The sequence below is a fragment of the Chelonoidis abingdonii genome, chromosome 1 (genome assembly GCF_003597395.2).
Source record: "Chelonoidis abingdonii isolate Lonesome George chromosome 1, CheloAbing_2.0, whole genome shotgun sequence".
NCBI lineage: Eukaryota > Metazoa > Chordata > Testudines > Testudinidae > Chelonoidis > Chelonoidis abingdonii.
In genome coordinates this window covers 97,281,682-97,304,948 of record NC_133769.1, presented here as the reverse complement: position 1 = coordinate 97,304,948, position 23,267 = coordinate 97,281,682, and the positions used below count along the sequence as shown (strand labels likewise).

The window sequence follows — 23,267 nt, the reverse complement described above, 5'->3', positions numbered from 1 at the left end:
CGTCTGACGAAGTGGGTATTCACCCACGAAAGCTCACGCTCCAAAACGTCTGTTAGTCTATAAGGTGCCACAGGATTCTCTGCTGCTTTTACAGATCCAGACTAAGATGGCTACCCCTCTGATACTTTAACTATGTAGTTCCCCAACCTCTCTGCACACTGCTAGTTCTTATTGTCGTCTGTTTTGCCAGTGTGACTAGCTCTTGGGATTGGGAATAGGCTATGGAGACGTTCACTTCTGAATGACCAGTTCCAGTTCAGTTTAGGATGATAGTAAATAACTTAGTTAAGTACTAACTGGAGACTCTGAGGCAGCCTCCATATGAATATGTCTATCGTGATGACACTCGCTGGTCCTTTTGTTGGTAGTCTCAGTACAAAGATTGATCGCAAAGGCCGTAAAAACTGAACTACCTTTTCCCCTATAAGATGGGCCTTTGAGGACATGATCAAAGCATATTGGCAGGATGGTGGGGGAGGTTGGTTGACAGAGCTGGAGCTAGTGCAATCTCTTTTTTTCCATGGGTGAATTAAACATTTCATTTTTCCTGCATGCCCATTATGCACAGATAGAGGAGATTAATCTCACACAAACCAGCAAAACTCTCCTCTTTCAAGCATGCAGTCACTGGTTTGTCAATTCCAATGTACCTTAACTTTATGTAATTTATTCATCCTAGTCCATGCTTATAACTTTGCTATATTTGTTTCATCTGTAAATCAATCATTATTTGAGTTCGTATTTTAATGGTTTTATAGTCAACTGTGCAAGTAACAAGTTGAAAAGTTGAGGAGAGATATCATTGCAAGAAAAGTGGGATGAACAGTGCTAAGAGTGAGATCTTTAGAGGGTATATAAATTTGCTGTATGATACCTGGAAAGGTCTTTCATCTTTATACCGTGCATTTCTTTTTCTTTAGGCTGCAAGTCCTGTTTCCTTCGGAGATTTTCCATCCAGCCTGCCCAGCAGAGGAAGATTCCAAACAGGTACCTGGGCCAGCCCAGCTCCTTCACACATCCGCACCTTCTCAAACCAGGTAAGGATCCTGAGCCATTGGTAGTTCACTAGTGGCACCCGTCATGTGTTTCTCTGAGGAAGTACCTTAGTTGCCTGCATCATATAAAAGGGTCTGTAGCTTGGCACTATCATTTATATTTACTTTATTCCAGTAATTTTATTCCTTGTGGAATTCTCTGTTCTGAGACAGCATCTGGTTCTGAAGAGAGGCTGAGTTCCTATACCCTAATCCATACATTGACACATTCCAGACTTATTTTCCTTTCTGATGCAATCTTTCTCTTGCCACAGACACAAGTACTATAGACTTTTTTTCTCAGTGGCACTTCCTTAGCTGGCTATCCTGCCAATATAATCTAATTCATTTTTAGAGTCCTTTGCACACTCTGTATCACAAAAATGTTTCATAGACAATACTGTGTGAATCAAAGAGAAAAGGAAGGTTTTAAGAAGTGAGATTTAAAGAAGGGATATGGCTCAGAAGAAGGGGTTGGGAAGCAGAATTCCAGATAAACAGGACAGCACACATTTAAAGAGCACTTTCCTCCTCTCCCCCAACTATAGAGGGGTGTGTAGAAGGAAGAAAAGAAGACACCGGCATAGGTGACTCTAAACCTGGAGAAGTACGGTAGGGAACAGGAGAGCAGATTAAGTCGGTGCACCATTGTGAGGTCAGAAAGGTGTGCTGGAGATCAGTGAAAGTGAGTATGTCAAAGAAGTAAGGCATTAAGCAGATTTATGAGTAAAAGTATAGTTATAATTTATTACAATCTAGAAAAGACATGAAGTATAAAGCTAAGAATTCTGTTATTGGTTAACAGTTCCTTCATAATCAAGGCTATTATTGGGGAAAAAATAAGTTTATCAAATAGTTAAGAATTCACAAAACTTAATAAAACAGCTAGGATTGTAAATGGGTATTGATTTATTTAAAATAATAATTGAACATTTGTAGTCATTCTGAAAGACTAAAAATTAATAATTAAGGCTAAAGGAGTTTACAGACTCCGTTGGTACAGCTGTAATGCCAGTGGAACTCCCAAATTGCATCAGCCTCTACAAACAACTTTTAAACATCACCAGACTTGCAGTGACATGTATGAAGCCCACTGGAATGAGAGAGAGCATTCAGAATTTCAAAATTCCATAGTGGATCACTCCAGAATTCAGTATCTGACCATAAAAGAAATAGATCTGTGCACGTTACCTCTTCTAGGAATAGAAGAGAATAAAACAAATATGAAGTCTCTTGGACCAAAGAGGTTTTAAGATATGGTTTTTTCCCCTTAAAACTTAGAATTTAATGAAAGTGAAACACTAATTTTTCAAAGTCCGTTTCCTCAGAAAAATTATTTCCCTCAAATTCTCCTCTGGCTAGAAACCACAAATGCAAATTTTTTTTAAAAAGCAGTTGTTGAAGGAGACTGCCGAGTGAATTAATACCTCACAATGAGTTGCAATTATTCCATAGTATAGCAAACAGGAAAAGAAGTATGAAAATAAACATTATAATATGAAATATATATTAAAAAAAATAGGAAGGACATTAGCCAAAGTACCCTTTAAGACTTGCATAATATTAGTTTAAATCATAGTTAAACTAGTCTCCGGTATTTTTAAAATACTTAGGCTGTCCTCTGTATCCTCTGGTTTCAGTGACAGTCTCTTGTTCTGTGTAGAGTACTTCTTATTCTTTGCTAGCGAAGGATGGTAAAATGTGAAGTTCTGAGAGAGAATTTGTGTCCTTGGAATCATTGGAAGTGTAGCTCCTTTTCATGTTCAACAGATCCCACCTTATTAATCACTGGGAGAAATTAGGTCTTTTATGGAGGAGTTTTCTTTGCTCTGTCAAATACTCTGACATCATCCTGGAAGGCTTGGCTTGCTTCTAAATTGAGCCCCTTGATTGGTTAAATATTCAAGGACAATCTCTCTGTCTCTGATTGATCTCATGTGGTACCTGTAAAACTGCCTTTGCCTTTTACACTTTAGAACTAATATATGACTTCACATGGCACCAGAACGTCTGTCCAAATACAACCTTATCTGATTAAATTAACACTAGACTTAGCACCAGGGTGTTCTGTTCAATGTCCAGATGCCATAAAAGCTGGTGGTTTCCAACAGGGTTAAAGTTTAGCTTGCTTTGCCACCACTTTTCCCCCTCCCCTGCCCCATAGATGTTATCTGGCTTTAGTTTGCTCCCAGAATGCTTTGGGTTTTTGTCTAAGGCTGCTTGATCAAAATCTTTGCCCAGAAGTTTAGGGCAGTAAAGTTAATTGGTTTAAAACAGTCTTTTTCCCTGCACAGTGTAGCAACAGAGTGAACCAAGGATGTGGATATCTGAGGTCAAAGAGGCAGGACGGAGAGCAGTGGAAAGTGGATTCTGAGGTCAGAATGATCAGAGGAATGGAAAAGCAGTGGAGTGAGGTGTATGAGACTAGCGAGATAGCATGGAGTTTTAAGGAGAGCCCTGAACAGGGGGTGAAAGTGATTATGAGATCAGAATGTTACTTCATCCATTTTGTTTTTCATTGATAGGGGAGGTAACACCAGGATTGTCACAGGTGGAATATGCTCTACGCCGACACAAGCTAATGACTTTGATCAACAAAGAGGCGCAAGAATGGGGTGGGGTGGACCACACAGTGATTCTGCTATCCAACCCCACCTACTACATGAGCAACGACATCCCATACACCTTCCACCAGGACACCAACTTCCTGTACCTGTGTGGCTTCCAGGAGCCTGACAGCATCCTGGTGCTGCAGAGTTTGCCTGGCAAGGCACTGCCATCCCACAAGGCCATGCTCTTTGTACCACGGCGAGATCCAAGCCGAGAGCTCTGGGATGGGCCACGATCGGGCACAGATGGGGCAGTAGCTTTGACAGGAGTGGATGAAGCTTACCCCATAGAGGAGATTAGACACCTGGTGACCAAACTGAAAGGTAATGGAAACAAGATGAGATGGAACCCAGGTTACAGGGACTGGATGACACAAGATTGGGAAGCGTTCTCTGTCACTGGTTCCAACCAGACCCTGTGTTGGAAGGCACATGACGCTGGGAATGGGAAGAGATTTTCACCTCTAAGGTACTGGTTGTAATCTGGCCCCAGTTCGGTAGTGACAGAAAAAAACCCTGTGTATGTGGCTCTTTAATGGTTTGTGGGTTAGTGGTTTGTATCCAGGTACTAATGAACTGATATCACTGAACACAAAAGGGGCTCTAATTGTTGTTAGTGTCATGAGCAATTAAGAATCATTGGGCCACGGAGACTGACCTTTCTCCTCTCTCCTTAATATGGCCCTTCCATGTTACAGGTGCGGTACGTTAGCACAGACATTGCCTGTGGGATGCTTGCAGTGCTGCTGCCCATACTATATTGGTCTTTTACTAGAGGACTCCAGTCTCTAAAGGCTCTCAGCCAGCATCTTCACCTGCATTAAATTCACTTTAAAAACTATATGTGGTGATACACAAACCCACTTTCACAACTCTTCATTTCCTGGGTTGTGTGTGGTATATTTGCTGCATCATACCAGTTTCTATCATACAGTGACGCTTATAAAAGATCACTCTTGTTAGACAATCTCCTGTCTTAACCTCCCCAAAATGTGCCCAAATAGATTAAGTATAATTCTGCTCCATCTTTATGAGATCATCGGTTCTCACTGGGGGGTCCGTGGCCCTCTGGCAGTCCATGAGCCCTTTCAGGGGGACTGCGGGGCCCCATGGCTGAAACCCAGTGCCCTGATCCCTGGTGCCTTCCCCCCCTGAGCCTGAAGCCAGGAGTGGTAGGGTTGTAGCTGGGAGCTCCACCACAGGGCTGAAGCCCTAAGCTCTCCTCCTCCCTTGTCTGAATCTGGGAGCAGTGGGGCTGAAGCCCCAATGTAGGCAAAAGCCCTGAGCTCATAGGCAGAGTTCAGAGGGCACAAGGTTGTTATCCTCCCAAACTGCAGTGCCTTACCTAGAGTGGGGCGCACACACACACTACCTTCTCTACCCCAGTCCTTCTCATGCCCTGCCTTCTGGCCAGGTAGTAGGTGGTAAGCTGGAGCCAGGCAGTGTGGGGTAGCTGCTCTCTAGCTGGTGGTGGCATGGAGTGGGTAGCTGTGGTATTTCCCCTTCTGCTGCTGGTGCCTGGGGTTGGGGCTGCTCCTCAGCTCCCAGCCCGCTTTGATTGCTCATGCAGCTGGTGAGAGCCATTGGGGTCCAGGGGGCCAGCTCTGGGGCCAGCAGAGCCCTCAGGGAGTAGCCACTGCAGGGGGGAGCAGCTAATGCAGGGAGAACCCTCCTGGCACACAGCCCCTAGCTATCCTTGTCCCTGCACCCTGAGCTACCCTCTGCCTGCACATAGCCCCTAGTTACCCCCTGCCCGCACACAGCCCCTAGCTACCCTTGTTCCTGCACCCTGAGCTACTCCCTGCCTGCACCCTGAGCTTCCCCGTGCCCGCACACAACCCCTAGCTACCCTTGTTAAAACAAAAAAAGCTACCCCCTGCCTGCACATAGCCCCTAGCTACCCCCTGCCCGCACACAGCCCCAAGCTACCCTTGTTCCTGCACCCTGAGCTACTCTTCTGCCTGCACACAGCCCCTAGCTACCCCCTGCCTGCACCCTGAGCTACCCCTGCCCGCACACTGCCCCTAGCTACCCTTGTTCCTGCACCCTGAGCTACTCCCTGCCTGCACACAGCCCCTAGCTACCTCCTGCCTGCACCCTGTGATTCCACCCTGCCTGCACATAGCCCCTAGCTATCCCCTGCCTGCACCCTGAGCTACTCCTCTGCCTGCACACAACCTCCAAGCTGCCTCCTGCCTGCACCACCACCCTACCTGCACCCTGAGCTACCCCCTGCCCGCACACAGCCCCTAGCTACCCCTGCCTGCACTCTGAGCTACCACCCTGCCTGCATACAACCCCTAGCTACCACCTGCCTGCACCCCTGAGCTACTGCCCCACCCATACACAGTCCCTAGCTACCCACTTCCCAGCAACCTGAGCTATTCTCCTACCCACCTATAGTCTGTAGCTACCCCCTACCTGCACCCTTAGCTACCTCCTGTCCGTACATAGCCCCTGGCTGCCCCCCGCCTGCACTCTGAGCTACCCCCTGCCTGAACCCTGAGCGCTTTTCAAACTTTGACCTGAGTTCCCCTTTTGAATTATATTTTTTGGTTGCGTCCCTTCCACATCCCAGACAGGTGGGTGGCCTGCTGAGGTGAGTCAGGAAGCAGACGTGGTGCTTCCTCCCTGGACCTTGCTATGCGGGGATGGCCCAAGCTCCACCAGCCCTTGCCCCTCCAAAATAGAAGTCCAACTATGCCTATGCCCAATGATCCTACCCCTGGCCTGAAGCCCCAAGTCCTCCCCGCTGGACCCTGGAGTTTTTATAGCATGTTGAGGATGGGCCTCAGAAAGAAAAAGGTTGAAACCCCCTGTATTAGATGATTATCTCTGTTAAGCAAATGGTTTTTGTTAGTGTCTTCTGAGGTCTCCATAGAAATGTTTGGATGAAGGTAAGGGGTATTCCACCCCTGTCTTAACCTCTCCTCTTTCTTTTTCTCTGTCTATAACATTATGTTTAAAAAAACCCTAAAAAAACCTTGGGTGCTGCTGATCCCAATGTTCTAGGCAGATTTCAATGTGGAGAATTACATTCTTCCTGAGGAACTTCACTTCAGTGGAAGGCTGGAGACAGGGCATTTCCAAACAATCCATCCCAAAGCATAATTGCTACTGACTGCTGCCCCAGCTGGTCATGGACAAGAGATGGATTTGTCTTATGGATTCTCCTTTGTGATCAAACAGGGCATCTGAGCTCAGGAATCTAAATTCTCATTATGCAGTCTTGCAAGGTTATGTTTTTGTCATGAAACATTTCCCCCCAGTTTACTTTATCCCACTAGTGCAGCTTTCTCTGTGAAGACGAAATGTATATGGGGAAGATAACTTAATATTTATAGAAATGGATATTTACTTATTGAATAAATCTTTTAAATTCATAAACTATTATTAAATCTACAAAACCCAGATAGACTTGATTACTTGCATGTTACTAACCTGCTAAGATATAAAGAGATCTTTAATACCGTGTTACACTGAGGTCACATGTCAAGTATGAGGCCATATTACAAATCTAGGGGAAATTACCTCTCAGATGACATGTCACGTTTTCAGCTTTTTCCAGTCTAGGAGGTGTTCAGTCGTACAGTGGCCACAAAACATCTTTAATCTTAATCTGTGTCTGTTTTGTGTGTCTCAGGTGAATCAAACATGGTTTGGTATGATTCTGAAAAGCCAGTGCACACACAGTTCCACTCTGACTACCTGCAGCCTCTGGCCAAGATCAAAGCTGGGAGCAAAAACCGTGTCCGAACAATTCATCACCTAGTACAACAACTCCGACTGATCAAATCCCCTGCAGAGATCGAGAGGATGAAGTTTGCTGGAAGGGTGACATCACAGGTATGGGATGTGACCCCATCAAGTAAACAAAGGCAGCATTTCTTGAGCGCGGGGTAGAATGGACTGGTACACTCATGTAAAAGGAAGCTGGGTCAAATTCAGCTGGGCTGGAGTGGTAACTTTAGTCTTGCCGGATCTCCCTTCGTGGAGGCACAATTTCTTGATCTCCCTGTTAACCATACGCTAGTTCCCTCCCCCATAGCACAAAGGGTATAAGGCCTGCTCTTGAACTTCTGGAGTGCTCAACCTTGACGTAATTCCAGTCAAGACAACCAAGGAGTTGTTACATATTTGACGTCCTTTAAAAATGGTATCCACTCCAGAACAAGAATATTTTCTTGTGCTCCCAACGTCTCCCCTGCTTCCTCATGCTGTTCTTTCCCCCTTCTTTTGCTATTTTCCTCCGGTTCCTGTATTACAGACCAGGGTGAGAAAGAGGGACTGTTCAGTTTTCTTTACATCCTTCATAACCTTGAATATTAATGTCAAGGAAAGTGAAGTAAAAAGAGACTCTTCCCTCCCCTTCAGATCCCATGCTAATGAAAGATCTGTTTTGTTGTTTGACAGGCTTTTATAGAGACAATGTTTGCCAGCAAATTCCCAGTGGATGAAGCATTTCTGTATGCTAAGGTCAGTACCTTGCTGGGCTGTGGAGGTAGAGAGGGCTGCGTATCGTTTATTTCTCCAGGAAGAGTAAAAGGATCTGAGAGTTGCCTGTGGCTGATAGGGGTGCGGAGCTGTGAGTAGAATCCAAGCCCCTTCTCGCCCAACTTTTCTGGTTCCTCTGACATGCCTATGATATTTCCCAACAGCTGCAGCTCTGTCAAGTCTACGCCTTTGAATTATAGCAACAGAACAGCAGAACATGGGCAACCAGCGGACTTTCAACCCGGGACCTTTGATACTGAAAGCTGGATTTTTTACCCATTGAGCTAAAGGAGTAACTTCCTAAGCTGATAGCTATAGTAAACTCTTAACGTCTAATGTGGACTAACCACTGGAAAGTGACTGACACTGCCAGTGTGGGTTACACATCTTTCTCAGAAGGCTCTTTGTATCAGTGTCTTTGCTTCAGAAGAGCAAGATGAGTGGGGCTGTAGCTTCTGGAAGGGTCACTGCAAATCTAAAGGGTGCTTTAAAAATCCTTGTGTAAGGAAGTGCCGGACATTCTATAAACTGGATCATGCATTTTTCAGAACCTCCCATACGCTCCATAAAAATTGTCTCTGCAGCTATAGCAGCCTATCCCGTTCCTTTTAAAGTGCAACAAGTGCTGTAGCAGAGCAGAGAGTATTCCTGGGGGTGACTTTCTCACCTGGGGGGTTGGGGTGGAATGCTAGTCAGTGTGGTAGCGAGGGAAGCAGCAGTAAGGGGGGGGAAAGGACAAAAAAAATTCAATGAATAAAGAAATAGAAACAATAAAGGAGACAGAACGAGAGAAGAAACAAAACAAAATAAAAAATGGGGGCTGAATCCAGAGTCTGTGGTTTGTGCTGCAGAGAAGAGAACTTGCAGTGCATGTGGGTGTAGGTGACTTGGCAGTGTGCATGATGAGGAGAATGTCATAATACACTTCAAGTAATGTGAGACTGGAGGAAAGTCAGCAAAGGTGGAGAATTGTTGGTGTGACAAACAGGGAATTCTGGGTTTGTGTCTGAGGCTTTAGTGAAGATCCACAGGCTCTTCCATTCTCCCTTCCTTGTGCAAGGTATGAAAAGCAAATGATACATCACTGCCATCTGACTTTTGTCAATTATGTGGAACTACTAATGGGGTTAGTACAGTATAGTACAGAGACAAGGCATAAGTGTTCTTTAAGGTATTGTTAACTATTAATGTCAGATATAATCTGTATCCTAATGCTTGTAATATAGGGTATCACTAAGGGGGAAAGGGTAGAGAAGAGCCAGGAATGTGTAGGAGAAGGAGGGGGAGAGTTTTCCAGTGAGGAATAAGGCTTTCCCGTTTAGGATTTCATTGCTCTCCACACTGATGTACTTCCTGTTGTTTTGGCTAAGAACTAAATTTCTTTGCCTGTACAGCTCTCTCTTTGCATGTCTGGAGAGATTAATATTGGATGTATGCTACCCAGCAGTGCCAAGATCCAACCTCCATGAACTTCTGCTTTTACACTAGATTCAGTCCTGGGGGATTCTGAATATTTACACCCCCCACCCCCCGCAAGATGTAGTGAATATCCAGTTTGTCCAGTGGTAATGTCTTTTCTCTAGCGTTTGAACCCAGAATATACCCAAATAGCAAGTGATGTGATCTTAAATCTTTTTACAGTTTAGTTTATTACCCCTTCTACATATGTACAAAATTAATCCCAAAATAATTACAATTACAAACTGCCTGCACAGTTCTATGCAAAATTACAATATCTTCTCCTCTGAAATAACCCTCTAACATACAAACATGCAAAAAAATTAGACCTTTCCCTGAAACAAATGCTTCCCAAAAGGATTTTCAGAATACCTATACATTACAAATTGAGGACCGAATCCTGATTACTTTTCTCATCCAAATAGTCTTAGAGATTTTAGCAGGACTGCCTCTTTGAGCAAGACAAGCAGGATGTGGCCCTTGATGTCTGAGTTGAAAGGGGTCTGTCTGTGCTGATCAGTAGTACAGACTTCTCCTAGAGATGCTGATTTAATTTAAGATGCAATTTTAAAAACCACCCTCCGCCTAGATGTGTACTATACAATTCACTACCCAAAGCATTTATATTGTGGGTATCGTGGAGCATTTTGTCCCACACAATTTGGCAAATTTTAAAAGATGTTTGGTAATGGTACTTTTTGTACTTATGTCTGAGTACATTAATTCAGACTCATTGTATTACCTACTTCAGCACTGGAGGAAGGTGAGGAGCAGGGATTTCTTTCATCATTGTGGCACAATAGTTGGGCATAACCTGTCTGAATCTCCTGATGTCTTCTGCTCTGATGTAAGATAGGGGACTCTCTTAATCAGGTAGTGAGACAGGGTTACAAAAATAGATATTGATCTAAAAGTTAGCTGGTATTTTGGGATTAAAACACCTCCCAAAGCTAGATAAAGAAGAGCTTCAAAAATTTGTTGAAGTTGTATGGGAAGTGAGAGCAATGCTTTAAAAATGCACAGATCCCCACAAAAATGTATTAAAACATCATTGCTGTAGCATTTACAAACTCAGACAGAGAGCTCTTCTATGAGACCAAACACTGGGTTCCAGACACTTCTAAGAAAAATGACTGTTCTGCATCATCTTCTGCTGTTCTGAGGAACCCTGGGCTGTTTTCATTCAGGAAATGCTGTTCTCGGGGTACTGCCTTGTGCATAGACAGACAGAATGGCCGTAGGGACAGGAGCTATGGTTGCCCAGCACAGTTACTTACTGTGCCAGAAATAATGGGCTTCTCTCTGAATTGTTCCAGTTTGAATTTGAATGCCGGGCACGAGGGGCTGAGATCTTGGCTTACCCACCTGTGGTCGCTGGTGGCAACAGGTCCAACACCTTGCACTATATAAAAAACAACCAGCTTATCAAGGTAAATCAAATGTCTTCCATGTGTTTAAACTTCAGTGTACTTATATTGTGTCCATTTACCAGCCCCTGACCATTGGTTACACCAAGTCCAGCTGTACCCTTAGTGCCTCTTTTGTGACAAGAAGTGCTGAAACAAGTGGGGTGGAATGAAAGAATATTTACACAGCAATGGGAGATGAGAACCTAATATGGTTATCTGATGTTGGCAGTAAGGCCAACTTAAAATCCATCCTTACCTTTTCACTATCTATCTTTTAATGCACTCGTTGCTATATTTTCTAAAGGATGCTGAGCTTCTCTCATAGGATTGCAAATCTGCTCCTGTATCATGCATTTTTGTAGTTCCTGTGCAGCAGTCTAGAAAGCTGGGTGGGGTTCTGACATTGTAAAAGTGAGAGAGTAGCACCAGTCACACTGAAGACAAAGTAGTGGTAACAAGGATGCTAGGGCCTCTCCTCTCTCACCTGAATTCTTCAGTCTTGCTTTACTTTGGTGCACAGTAAGCTGCAGCAGCAAATTTCTGCTCTTTTTATGACAGAAAGAAGGCCAGTTAAATCCATTTACTGTGGCTGAGGAGGGAGGGGAAATGTTTTGGAGTCTTTTTAACTTGCTGTTGGTGAATCTGTCTGCCTTGTTTTCCGGACGCCAAACCATTGACTCCTTCTCCAGCAATTCTGACAAAACAGTCTTAGCTTCACGCAACTCTCTGGAGGAGGTTACTACATTATTATACTATATCTAGGACTCACTTTTCAGTAGAGCCTATTATCTTGCCTCCTCATTTATGTAGGAGTGAGCTTCCTTCCTGGCTTAATCTTTTGTTGGAGAGAGTGCTAGTTGGGTCCTTGAAATATTCTTCTCACACACACGTATCCATGATAAGACCAATCATTGTAGCAAAAAAGGCTTCTATTGTTACACTGCCAGTCAAGGTCAGGCTTGCGAGCATACCTCAAACGGCTTGTGATAAAAGTCAGTTCAGAGCATTTTTATTAGTTTTATGAGGAACTGATTATCATGAGGATACAATCATTAGCAAGAACTTTGCTTTGCTTTTCCTCTGAGATGTACCTTTCTATCAACTGGCATGACAGTGTGTCTAGTTTGGAAGACATCCTCAAGAAAAATCCTAACTCCTCTTGACACTTCCTTCTAGAGAACTTGCATTTCCTATGTGGAAATGTGATTGAATCACTCTAGAATTAAGTCTGCCATCTCACCTACAATTTTGTAGAAGGTTTTCCCTTACAATGGAGGAAGAAGGAAGTGGTACTGTCAGGTAGCACTGTTAACACCTTGGCAACCACGCATGCAAAGCATGCCATTCCCACCAATTCTGGTGAACTCAAAAATTGCCACTGATAATGTTAAAGTGTGGGTGGCTGCTCCCAAGCTAGACTCCACAGTGACCTCTTGTTCCAGAGAAACTTCCCTTCCCATAGAATGAAAATTGAGTCCATAAAAATATTCTATCATCTCAGACTGCTATGTTCTCTTTTTAGTGTTTTGGAATTGCTTCACAGAATAATTAAGTAGTGTCGTCACTGTCTCAGTCTCTATAGGAACAGGACGTTTGACATAGACTGTCAGAGGGTGGCCCTGCCTGGAGCATCCTCCAGCAGCCAAACAAGTGCACCTGCCTCAGTTTCCCCTCTTCAGAATCCCCAGTAACTCTGCCATGACACTCTCTCACCTCATTCTCCTCCTCCTTGGGGCTGGCTTATTACAAAAATAGTGCAAATAGTCCAAAACAAAAGTCCCAAAACATCATCCATTTCTCACATGGCATGTATATCATCCTTCAAATCCCAAGCTCTTCTTCAATCCTCTACTGTCCTTTTACCAGCACAGCCACCCACTGTTCCCAATGGGAATTCCCACACCCTCTCTGCTAGGAGTTCATCCTTACCAGAGGAACATCCCTGTCTCCGTCTGGTTCCAGCTGTTCAGTGTGGAGACATTTGTGGGTGAGCCCACCAGTGCTCCCCAGCCTTCAGTTGTCTCTGGCCCTGTCCTTCTCTCCAGGTTAAAAGTCAGCAGACAACTCCCTGTGCTGCTTTCAGCCCTGTGACCCTGGATCTCTAGCTTGGGGAGATCGGCCAGCAAACCCTTCTTGCTGCTCTTTTGCCTTCAGCCTTCCCCCAGGAGCCTCCTACAGTTTCCTCCAGGGACTTCTTGCTGTTCTGTCCTGCCAAGCTCTCCCTCCCAGGCAGCTCTTGCCTGCCTTTTTTCCTGACTGACTCTTCCACCCTCTCAGTTTCTCCCTGTTGATATGGCCTACGTACCTTCTCTTAATCCCAACGGGGAAGCAGCAGATGAGTCACAGAGCTTAAAGAGCCAGTGTCACCCTTTGACAATGACATTTATGAGATATTCAAACCCTGATCTTGAGTGTCTTCAGCAAAAAAATTCTCTGTCATTTACTCAGTTTATTATTCCCAAGAAAACAAGCAGGGGATCATCCCACATTGAACTAAAATAATTTAACCAATTGTTTACAGGAGGTTTAAAATGGAGTCCAAGCGGAAAGTCAGACTAGCAGTGAGTCCAAACTCTAATGTAAATATTCATAATATTTATCTACCTATACTGATAGCAGCTAAAAACCAGGAATATCTAAGATTCTGCTTCATGGATTTCCCCCCAGTGCAGAGAACTACACCCTCCCATTGACTCTGAGATCAGTGGTCGGGGGGCCAAGTTCTGTGCTGGCTGCCATGATGTGGAATGCCAGTAAAATCACTGGGATGGCACTTACATCCCAGGAGAGAGCAGTGAAGATAACAGAAATGGTTTTAAGGTTTCAGTTCCAAAATGCTGTCCTGTCCAAGAAGGAGTACACCTGTTGAGTCTCCTGATATCCTGTAACAAATATGATTTCCTGGCCTAGATCTCTTCAGCTGTCCCTTTTCCTCTCTGGAACCCATGCACGAGAGGCACTGGACAAATCCTTTCTCATCTCCTCTGTAAAACCCTTTCAGTCCTGATTATTATCACAGAATTCCTGTTAAAAGAGATCTCGCAATTGGAGACTGTCCGATGTAAAGTGATGACCACAGACGCCAGCCTGTTTGGATAAAGGTGGCTCCTTCCGGGTGCAGAATAGTTCAGGGGAATGGAGCTCAGGCTTTCTAGGTATTGGCACCATTCAAGACTACCTGGCAGGGTAACTCAACAATTCAGCCATTGTAGCGTATCTGAACATGGGGACCTGAAATTCTTTTCTGTGAGAGGAGTCCAGTCTCCACTCCATCTTTGCAGAAAAGAATCCCCTCATCCCAGGGGTCAGCCTCTCACAGAGAGAGCCCCTTTCACAGAGGAAGCTTAGCAGCTGGCCTGTGCCATGGTATATTTCTTCTTCTTCTCCAGGATGGAGAAATGGTCTTACTGGATGGTGGATGTGAGTCTTCCTGCTATGTAAGTGACATCACTCGCACCTGGCCCATCAATGGCAGGTAGGATGCCCACAGATGGAAATGTGCTATGCGTTACCTCTGAGAGAGTGTGAGGATTGTGGTTGAGTGTGGGCATAGGTGCATTAATCTGTGATTAGCCATAAGTGAGTGAGAGTGTGTGTGTGTGTGTGTGTGTGTGTGTGCATGTTGTCTGTCTATGTAAGTATTTTAGTGTATCCATCACTGTGGTATCTCAGAGTAACCAAAATTACATAAAGCAAACATTCAGGGTGAGGACCTCTATTCCTCAGTCTTTCCTTATCAGTCACTGGAAGAATGTACGTGGTTATTGTTATTTTTTTTATTTCCCCCCTTAGTGCATCTACCAAGACAAATCTAAGGTTACAGAGATGGGTCTTGCCTTTTCTTGTGTAGGGGTTGACTCTGGGCATGTGAGTGAGGCATAAGGGAGCAGGTGTTTAGTCCACGCATGAGTGGCTGCCTGTCTAAGGTCAGGAACGTTCCATTAAATGTCCCTGTGATGGTTGGGTTGGTTCCAGTGTCTCTTTGCTCACGTCCTCCCTTTGAAACTGCAGCTTTGCCCTACTCAGCTTCAGGCCAAGGATTCCGACCAAGAGTCCCCTCTCCACAGCGGGGAAGGAGGTGACCTCAGTAGTACCTTGTGAGCCCTTTCATATTGACAGCCATTGTATTTTCTTCTCAGTGCTTCAGCACTGAGCTGTGTCTGACTCAGAACTGCGCCTGATCTGGCAACTTCCCATTTGAGATGTGACCTCCTTCACTTTCCCTGGGCTTTCAGGTTCACTGATCCCCAAGCAGAGCTGTACCAGGCTGTCCTGGAGATCCAGAAGTCCTGCCTGAGCCTCTGCTCTCCAGGTGTGAGCCTGGAGAACATCTACAGCCTCATGTTGAGCCTTATGGGACAGAAGCTGAAAGAGCTGGGGATCCTAAAGAAAAGCACCACTGAGAACCACTTCTTCAAGGTACTTTAATTCTCTTCACCCTGGGATCCACAAACCAGATCTGGTCCTTATCTCCTTGCAGGAAAGACCACCTGTATGGCAATCCATGTCCAAGCCCTGGCAACCTGGGTTTGGGGCTCACTTCAGTATATGGCTATCTCAGTTGTTACAGCCCTGACAGGAACATGTCCAATAAAAATGTGAAGCAAGGTGAGGCAATGCCTGTTTCTCTCAGCAGGTGGCAGCACAGCCAGATCAGATTGCATCAGCAGTTCTCAAGAAATGTACAGAGGATGGGGTGGGGAACGGGAGGTTGGATTAGATGTTTGGATTTCTTTTTACAATGAGATCCTTGGATGGGGGAGGAGATTAGGGTGATGCAGTGGGGTTAAGCACTGAAGGGAGGGATGAAGTGAAAACTAGCATTCTAAGCCTAGTTCTTAGAGAACATTTTATTCACATCACAAAACCACTGCACAGTTTGCTGCAAATTGGCAGGCTCTGTTGATGAGAGTGGTCCAGGCCTGGAGTCTCCAAGGGGTGCGGAAGGTCGGAGTGGAACTATATTAGCGGAGCTGTTTGGGGGGGCCTAAAACTGAAGTATGTGGTGTGTGCAGGAGTTAAGAGATTTGGCTACTCTATTGAGGACAGACAGCAGTGAAGCTGCCTGCTGTAGGCTTGGCTCAAACCAGTGATCGTCATTTGTTTTCATGAGCACCCAGTTCCCCTGCAAGCTAACATGAAATGGAGGAAAGCCTCCAGTGATCCTTTGGGCATGAGACTGATGAGCACAGACCCTATGACAAGCACAAGCCATCGTGTTCCTGTACATCCCACCCTCCCTTTCTTTTCCTCATGATAACAGTCTTCAAGTATGTAAAAGGTTGTTATAAAGAGGAGGGTATTAAATTCTTCTCTTTAGCCACTGAGGACAGGACAAGAAGTCCTTAAATTGAAGCAGGGGAGATTCAGGTTAGACATAAGAAAACCTTCCTTGCTGTAAGGATATCTAAGGACTGGAACAAATTACCAAGGGAAGTTGTGAAATCTCTGTCACTGGAGGTTTTTAAGAACAGCTTAGACAAACACCTGTCAGGGATGGTCTAGAATAGAAAATACTTAGTCCTGCCTCAGTACAGCGGACTGGACTAGATGACCTATTGAGGTCCCTTCCAGTCCTACATTTGTATGATTCTGTGTTGGGACGGAGGATCAGGGGCCAGGTTCAGTGGCTGTAGTAACAGTGTTTTCCTTCCTGCTAGGTTGTTCGGAAGTACTGCCCGCATCATGTGGGCCATTACCTGGGTATGGATGTTCATGACACACCAGACATGTCCCGATCACTCCCACTCCAACCGGGCATGGTGATAACCATCGAGCCAGGTAAAGGGACATACTTTCAACCCTGATTCTGTAACAAGTCACATTGATGATGATATAATATACTTTTACATAGCTCCCTGCACGTTCAGACCAAAATGCTTGAGGTGCTTTGCAATGGAGTTAAACAAATAGTGTACTAAAAAGCACAGTGAATTATTACCCTCCCAGCATATAACCAGAACTAGCCAGTTGGAAGGGTGAGCTCTCAATGCATGTTTGCTTACTGTGTAAAAATTAAGGTTCTACTGGGACACTTTCCTTCAGATCATTACAGTTGGGCTTGCAGCCCTCAAATAGAAACTGGTCTCTGATGCTGACTTTCTTTTCTCTGCCCTTCTCCCCCTTGCCCAGAGCACTGTCAGTGTCTCTTCTCATATAGGCAGCACTGACATCGAGAAATGCAGAAAGGCTGAATGGAAGCGTTAGGGTTTATATTTTTATACAGGGGGTCTGTACACAGCTCTCAACCCTCCCCTTCCGCTAGAAGCTGCCCCAAACAGAGATGAATTTGAGAAAAACTTTCCTTGACAAAGCTCTTCCGGTTTGACCCGCTCTAGTATCGCTCAGCACACAGCCCTGCCCTCGTCACCATGTGAGCCAGTGAAGTGGGGGAGCATTCTGTAGGATCTTCTCATCTGGCTCTTCTGAGGGGTTTTATTCCCTCCTTTCCCTCAGGCATCTACATCCCCGAGGATGACATGGTTGCCCCAGAGAGGTTACGTGGCCTTGGTGTGCGCATCGAGGATGATGTGGTAGTGACGGAGGACGCACCCCTGATCCTGTCTGCAGACTGCCCCAAGGAGATCTATCATGTCGAGCAGATCTGTGGCCGCAGCCTGTGATCTCTCTCCTTTGCCTTATACACTCTGCTTGGGTTCCTCAGGAAACGTGCTCCCACACACACATGCAGTGATCTATATTTCTGTGAATGGACCTGGTTGTAGGGCAGTTGGAGAGGTGGTGGTTGGGATGGAAGTTGTTGCTGGTATGGGGACTCTGTAGTTAGGACGGGAATTGGATAATTAATGGCTCAGGTAACGTCACTGTTAGAAAGTGAAGAAACCATTTATTTACATAGTTAACGTCTGTTCTAGTTAGTGCTGAGTGAAAGATCTAGAATGCAGGAGGTGGATCTCTCCAATCCTGCTCTCATGCACATGATCTTTTTCAGTTCTGTCAGCAAGTCCTTGAACAGGGTGCAGCAGCTGAGGGCCATGTCCCACACTTTGCCCTTTGTTGTCAGTTTCACACCAGCCCAGTCAGACACCGATTTAAGTGAAAACGTTCAAAAGTTTGTCTGGGAGAGGGGGCAAGTGGGTTGTTTTGGACTTCTGTGCAGAAATGACATGAGGAGGCTGGGAGACTGGAAGATCAGGTCGGGTTGTGAGAAGTTTGTATTGATGCAGAAGGGTTTTGGTATCTAGGGAAGAGACTATGTTAGGCTCTCTTTCTAGGAGGTTTGAGAAATATTGGCAATAGTAAGAAGGGGTCATCTGAAGGCATACAGCAGGGTTTGGTAGTTGGGAGGGGGACTGACTGGGTTCAGTGCCCTTGGTACGTGTTTGGATTGCCCGTTCATCCAGCCATCTGGTCTCTTCCCCCCACCCATTCTTAGCTCCAGACTTCCACTCTACCTCCCCGCCACCCTACCCCCAATTCTTCTACCTGAGATCAACTTGACTTTACTGGTCTGCACTGATGAGCTGCTGTTTCTCTAGTTCAAATATGTGTACATTAGTGTACAGTTGTGTCTGGGACAGTCAAAATCCCATCCAGTGCTTGAATGGCAGGTGCAGGCAACCACACCAATGCCCCTCAAGCAGTCCAGAATGTATTTTGTAACTTGTTGAGAGAGAGAAGAACAACCTCCAGTAGGGGGTTCCAGTAGTCTCCCTTTTGAAAGTTTTTTTTTAACAAATAGGGCACCTACCTTTTGGTGATTTCCAAGTTTTTTTTGTTTTTTTTTAAAAAGTCTTTGACGATTTCTCTGAGCCAGGGATAAATGTGACCCCTTTCCTTCAAGGGTAGATGAATGAATTTGCAGGTTCTAGAAAAGAGGATGAATCCTAATTCTCTATTCCCTTCCAACATTCAGTCCATTTCAAACCGTGGTAACTGTATCTATAATACATACATATATACGGTATTTGGTTATTTATTGGTCATATTTTGGCAATTAGCTTTATATTTAATACATTGTGAAAAATATCATTTACTACAATGTATATCCCTTGTTTTATTTATACGTTCTTTTGCTTCACTCCATTCTTTATTCCGCTTCTAAAGTAGAGCTCCCTGTATTTTCTCCTCTGTTGTTCTCAGTGTGTGTTGTTTTTTTTTATTTTGTTCTCTCCTTTCCCTATGCTTGCTTTCTGTCTGTCTTTCTTCTAAAATTTAACTTCCTAATCCCAGGCTTCTCTTTTCTGATCTACTCCTCAATCTCTCCCAACAACTCAGATGGATTACTCTAGCAATTAGCATATAGGAATAGGACTCCTGAATTCTGTTTCTGGCTCTCTGCTAATTTTGTCTGACCTTTGCCAAACCTTTTATACCTCTCTGTGCCTCATTTTCCTCTTCTGCAAAATTTGCTTACCTCTTTTAGGTGGGTGTTGCAAGACTTGCTTAATTAGGGCCAAATTGTGCACCCTAGTGGACATGTGCATCTCCCATCGCCTTCAAGGGGAGATGGGTACATGCATCCAAGGGATGAACTTGACTCTTTAAAGGCAGCTAACCTACCTGACCTGTTCAAAAAAAAAAAAGGGGAGGGGCAAGGGAAAAAAAGGTGAGGCTTTTAGTGAGTTTTACAGATCAGTCTATGCCTATTTAAAAGAATCTGCTATATTTTGATTGTGATAATTTTATTAGATCACAGCTACTACAGTGACAAGTACAATAGAAATTATTAGAAAGAAGGTGCACTAAAGATATATGGAGATGGATAACATTGCTGCTAATATGCTAACTGATAATCATTTAGCCTGTACTCTAAATCTGTTACACATAACATTGTTATTCCAGACATGCCTTTGGTGCTGTGCCAACCAATACCTATAGTAGTAACTTTAGATTTTGAATCTACGTGACTAGCTGTGAATAGCATTCACCTGTAAAGCTGTATTTTCCCATGTTTCTAACTGCAGAGTTGATGATTGTGTATCTATCTGTAAATAAAACTTTGAAATACGAAGTTGTTTTTGAAAAAAGGATAATTTGTATTAAGTTGTTTCTCTGACCATGAAGTTACATAAGATCTAAGAACTTCCTCTTTCAGGGAGATATAAGTCATCTGTAAATTAACTCAGAATGAATTAATGTTGTTGTTGTTGTTTTCTGTTACTGTAGCACCTATGAGTCCTAGTCTTGGACCAGTTTGTACAAACAGTACAAAAAGATGGCCCTTGCCCCAGGGATTTCTAATCCCTGTAAGACAAGAGACAACAGATGGATACTGACAGACGAGGGAATACAAATAAACAGTAACCCAGCATTGCTCAGCATGATAGACAGTGGTCTTTTACTGAATATTTTTGAATGGAGGCACATAGTAAATAGTTATCCAAGTAAATGGAGTATGATTTTCCTTACACAAGTGGGTTCTGGGAATGTTGGAGTTTAATTTGTGTTTTGGTACAGAATCTAAATTGTTCATAGTTCTACTGAGTGAAGAGTAATGGATCGCCTGGAGCAGGGGTGGGCAAACTTTTTGGCTCGAGGGCCACATCTGGATATGGAAATTGTATGGTGGGTTGTGAATGCTCACGAAATTGGGGTTGGGGTGCAGGAGCAGGTAAGGGCTCCGGCTGGAGTTGTGGGGTGGAGCTGGTGATGACGGGTTTGGGGGTACAGGAAGGTGTTCCAGACTGGGACTGAGGCGTTCGGAGGGTGGGAGGGGGATCAGAGCATGGGTGGGGGCACGTACCTCAAGCAGCTCCCAGAAGTAGCAGCATGGTCCCCTCTCCAGTTCCTACGTGGACGTGCAGCCAGGAGGTTCTGCTGTGCGCTGCCACATCAGCAGGTGCTTTCCCTGCAACTCCCATTGTCTGCGGTTCTTGGCCAATGGGAGCAGTGGGGGCTGTGCTTCGGGTGGGGGCAGCTTGCAGAGTCCCCTGGCTGCCCCTGTGTATAGGAGCTGGAGAGGAAACATGCTGCTGCTTCTGGGAGCTGAGTGAAGCGGGGCAAGCCCCTGACCCCACTCCCCGGCAGGAGCTCGAGGATTGGATTAAAACGTCTGGAGGGCTGGATGCGGCCCTTGGGCTGTAGTTTGCCCACCCCGTCCTAGACCTGTGTCTCCTCAAGACAGTTGTAAGATTGTCAGATTCAAGTTGATTTGCTCTGGATTCTATATTTCTTCCATTTTGTTTAGCCATTTCTTCAGTATAGGAATTTCTTTAGGAGCCATAGCACAGTAGTGCATTTGTATGTGGCTGCAATTAATTTTTTGAATAAGTTGCTCGTCGTTGTTCTGAATGATTAAGGAGGGTGTATCCCCCAGAACAGTGGTTCTCAACCAGGGGTACTTGTACCCTTGGGTATACACAGAGGTCTTCCAGGGAGTACAATAACTTTTCTAGATATTTGCCTAGTTTTACAACAGGCTACATAAAAAGCACTAGTGAAGTCAGTACAAACTAAAATTTCATACAGACAATGACTTGTTTATACTGCTCTAAATACTATACACTGAAATGTAAGTACAAGATTTATATTCAGATTGATTTATTTTATAATTATAGGGTAAAAAGAGAAAGTGAGCAATTTTTCAGTAATAGTGTGGCTGTGACACTTTTGTATTCTTATGTCTGATTTTGTAAGCAAGTTGTTTTAAGTGAGGTGAAATTTGGGATACACAAGATGAATCAGACTCCTGAAAGGGGTACAGTAGTCTGGAAAGGTTGAGAGCCAGAGGACTGGGAAAAGGCAAATACAGTACCTAGTTATAAAAACAGGGCATTATAGTCCAGACTGCTTAATTTTTGTACCCGGAAAGATAATGGAGCAAATAATTACACTATCTATTTGTAAGCACCTAGAACAGGGGTGGGCAAACTTTTTGGCCCAAGGGCCTCATCTGGGTATGGAAACTGTATGTTGGGCCATGAATGCCCAGGAAATTGGGGCTGTGGTGCGGGAGGGGGTGAGGGCTTGGGGGTGGAGCAAAAATGAAGTGTTCAAGGTGTGGGAGGGGCCTCCGGGCTGGGGTGGGGGAGTGGGATGGTGAGGGCTCCAGCTGGAGGTGTGGACTCTGGGGTGGGGCTAGGGATGAGGAGTTTGGGGTACAGGGTGTTCCAGGCGGGGACTGAGGGATGAGGAGGGTGGGAGGGGGATCAAGGTTAGGGCAGGGGGTTGGGGCATGGGGAGAGGCTTATGGGTTTAGGATCTGGGCAGCACTTACCTCAAGTGGCTCCCAGAAGCAGCGGCATGTCCCTTCTCTGTTGGAGCGCCGGAGGGGGCTATTGGAGCGCATAGGAGCTGGAGGGGGGCCATGCCGCTGCTTCTGAGAGCTACGTGGAGCGGCCCCTGACCCTGCTCCTCGATTGGAGCACCAGAGCGGGGCCATGCAGCTGTTTTTGCGTGAAACAGGTCTCAACCCTGCTCCCCAGCTGGAGCGCCGGATCGGGGCAGGCCCCAGACCCTGCTCCCCAGGCTGGTGGGCTGGATCTGGCTCATGGGCTATAGTTTGCCTACCCTTGACCTAGAAGATGATTAAGTGATAAGTAACCGTTTACAGGGATTTGTCAAGAAGAAATCATGTCAAACCAACCCAATATATGTCTTTGACAGGGTAACAAGGCTTGTGGATAGGGGAGAAGTAGTAGATGTGATATCTGGACTTTAATACGACTTTTGGTATTGTCTCACACACCCATCTCATAAGCAAACTAGGGAAATACAGCCTAGATGAACCTGCTATACGGTGGGTGCACAACTGATTGGAAAACCATACTCAGAGTAGTTATCAATGGTTCACAGCCAAGTTGGAAGGGCATATTGAGTGGGGTCCCACAGGGATCTGTCTTAGGTCTGGTTCTGTTCAATGTCTTTATCCATGATATGAATAATGACACAGAGAATACATTTATAAAGTTTGCGGACAGTACCAAGCTGGGAGGGGTTGCAAGTGCTTTGGAGGACAGGATTAGAATTCAAAATGACTTGGACAAACGAGAAATGATCTGACGTAACTAGGATGAAATTCAATAAGGACAAGTGTGAAGTACCCCACTTAGGAAATAATAATCCACTGCACAAATACAAAATGGGAAATGAGCATCTAGGGAGGAATACTGCAGAAAAGGATCTGGGGGTTACAGTGGATTACAAACTAAATAAAAACCAGCAATGTAATACTGTTGCAAAAAAACAAACATCATTCTGGGATTTATTAGCAGGAGTGTTGTAAGCAAGACATGAGAGGTAATTCTTGTGCTCTACTCAGCACTTATAAGGCCTCGACTGGAGTATTGTGTCCAGGTCTG

At 44.9% G+C, this 23,267-nt stretch overlaps 1 protein-coding gene across 2 annotated transcripts in view; it reads left to right on the top strand.

Moving 5' to 3' along the window:
- The window catches only part of XPNPEP3 (X-prolyl aminopeptidase 3), a 23,339-nt gene extending 3,744 nt beyond the window's left edge, over positions 1 to 19,595 (top strand). Inside the window, exons 2-10 of one of the 2 annotated variants that reach the window (XM_032787700.2) lie at positions 921 to 1,037; positions 3,560 to 3,967; positions 7,287 to 7,489; positions 8,057 to 8,119; positions 10,912 to 11,025; positions 14,394 to 14,479; positions 15,240 to 15,423; positions 16,665 to 16,785; positions 17,461 to 19,595. In XM_032787700.2, coding sequence (XP_032643591.1) covers positions 921 to 1,037; positions 3,560 to 3,967; positions 7,287 to 7,489; positions 8,057 to 8,119; positions 10,912 to 11,025; positions 14,394 to 14,479; positions 15,240 to 15,423; positions 16,665 to 16,785; positions 17,461 to 17,627 — 1,463 coding nt within the window. In that variant the 3' untranslated portion in view covers positions 17,628 to 19,595. The remainder of the gene's footprint in view (positions 1 to 920; positions 1,038 to 3,559; positions 3,968 to 7,286; positions 7,490 to 8,056; positions 8,120 to 10,911; positions 11,026 to 14,393; positions 14,480 to 15,239; positions 15,424 to 16,664; positions 16,786 to 17,460) is intronic. The other variant, XM_032787691.2, reaches the window with a different exon arrangement.
- Positions 19,596 to 23,267: the final 3,672 nt, after the last annotated feature.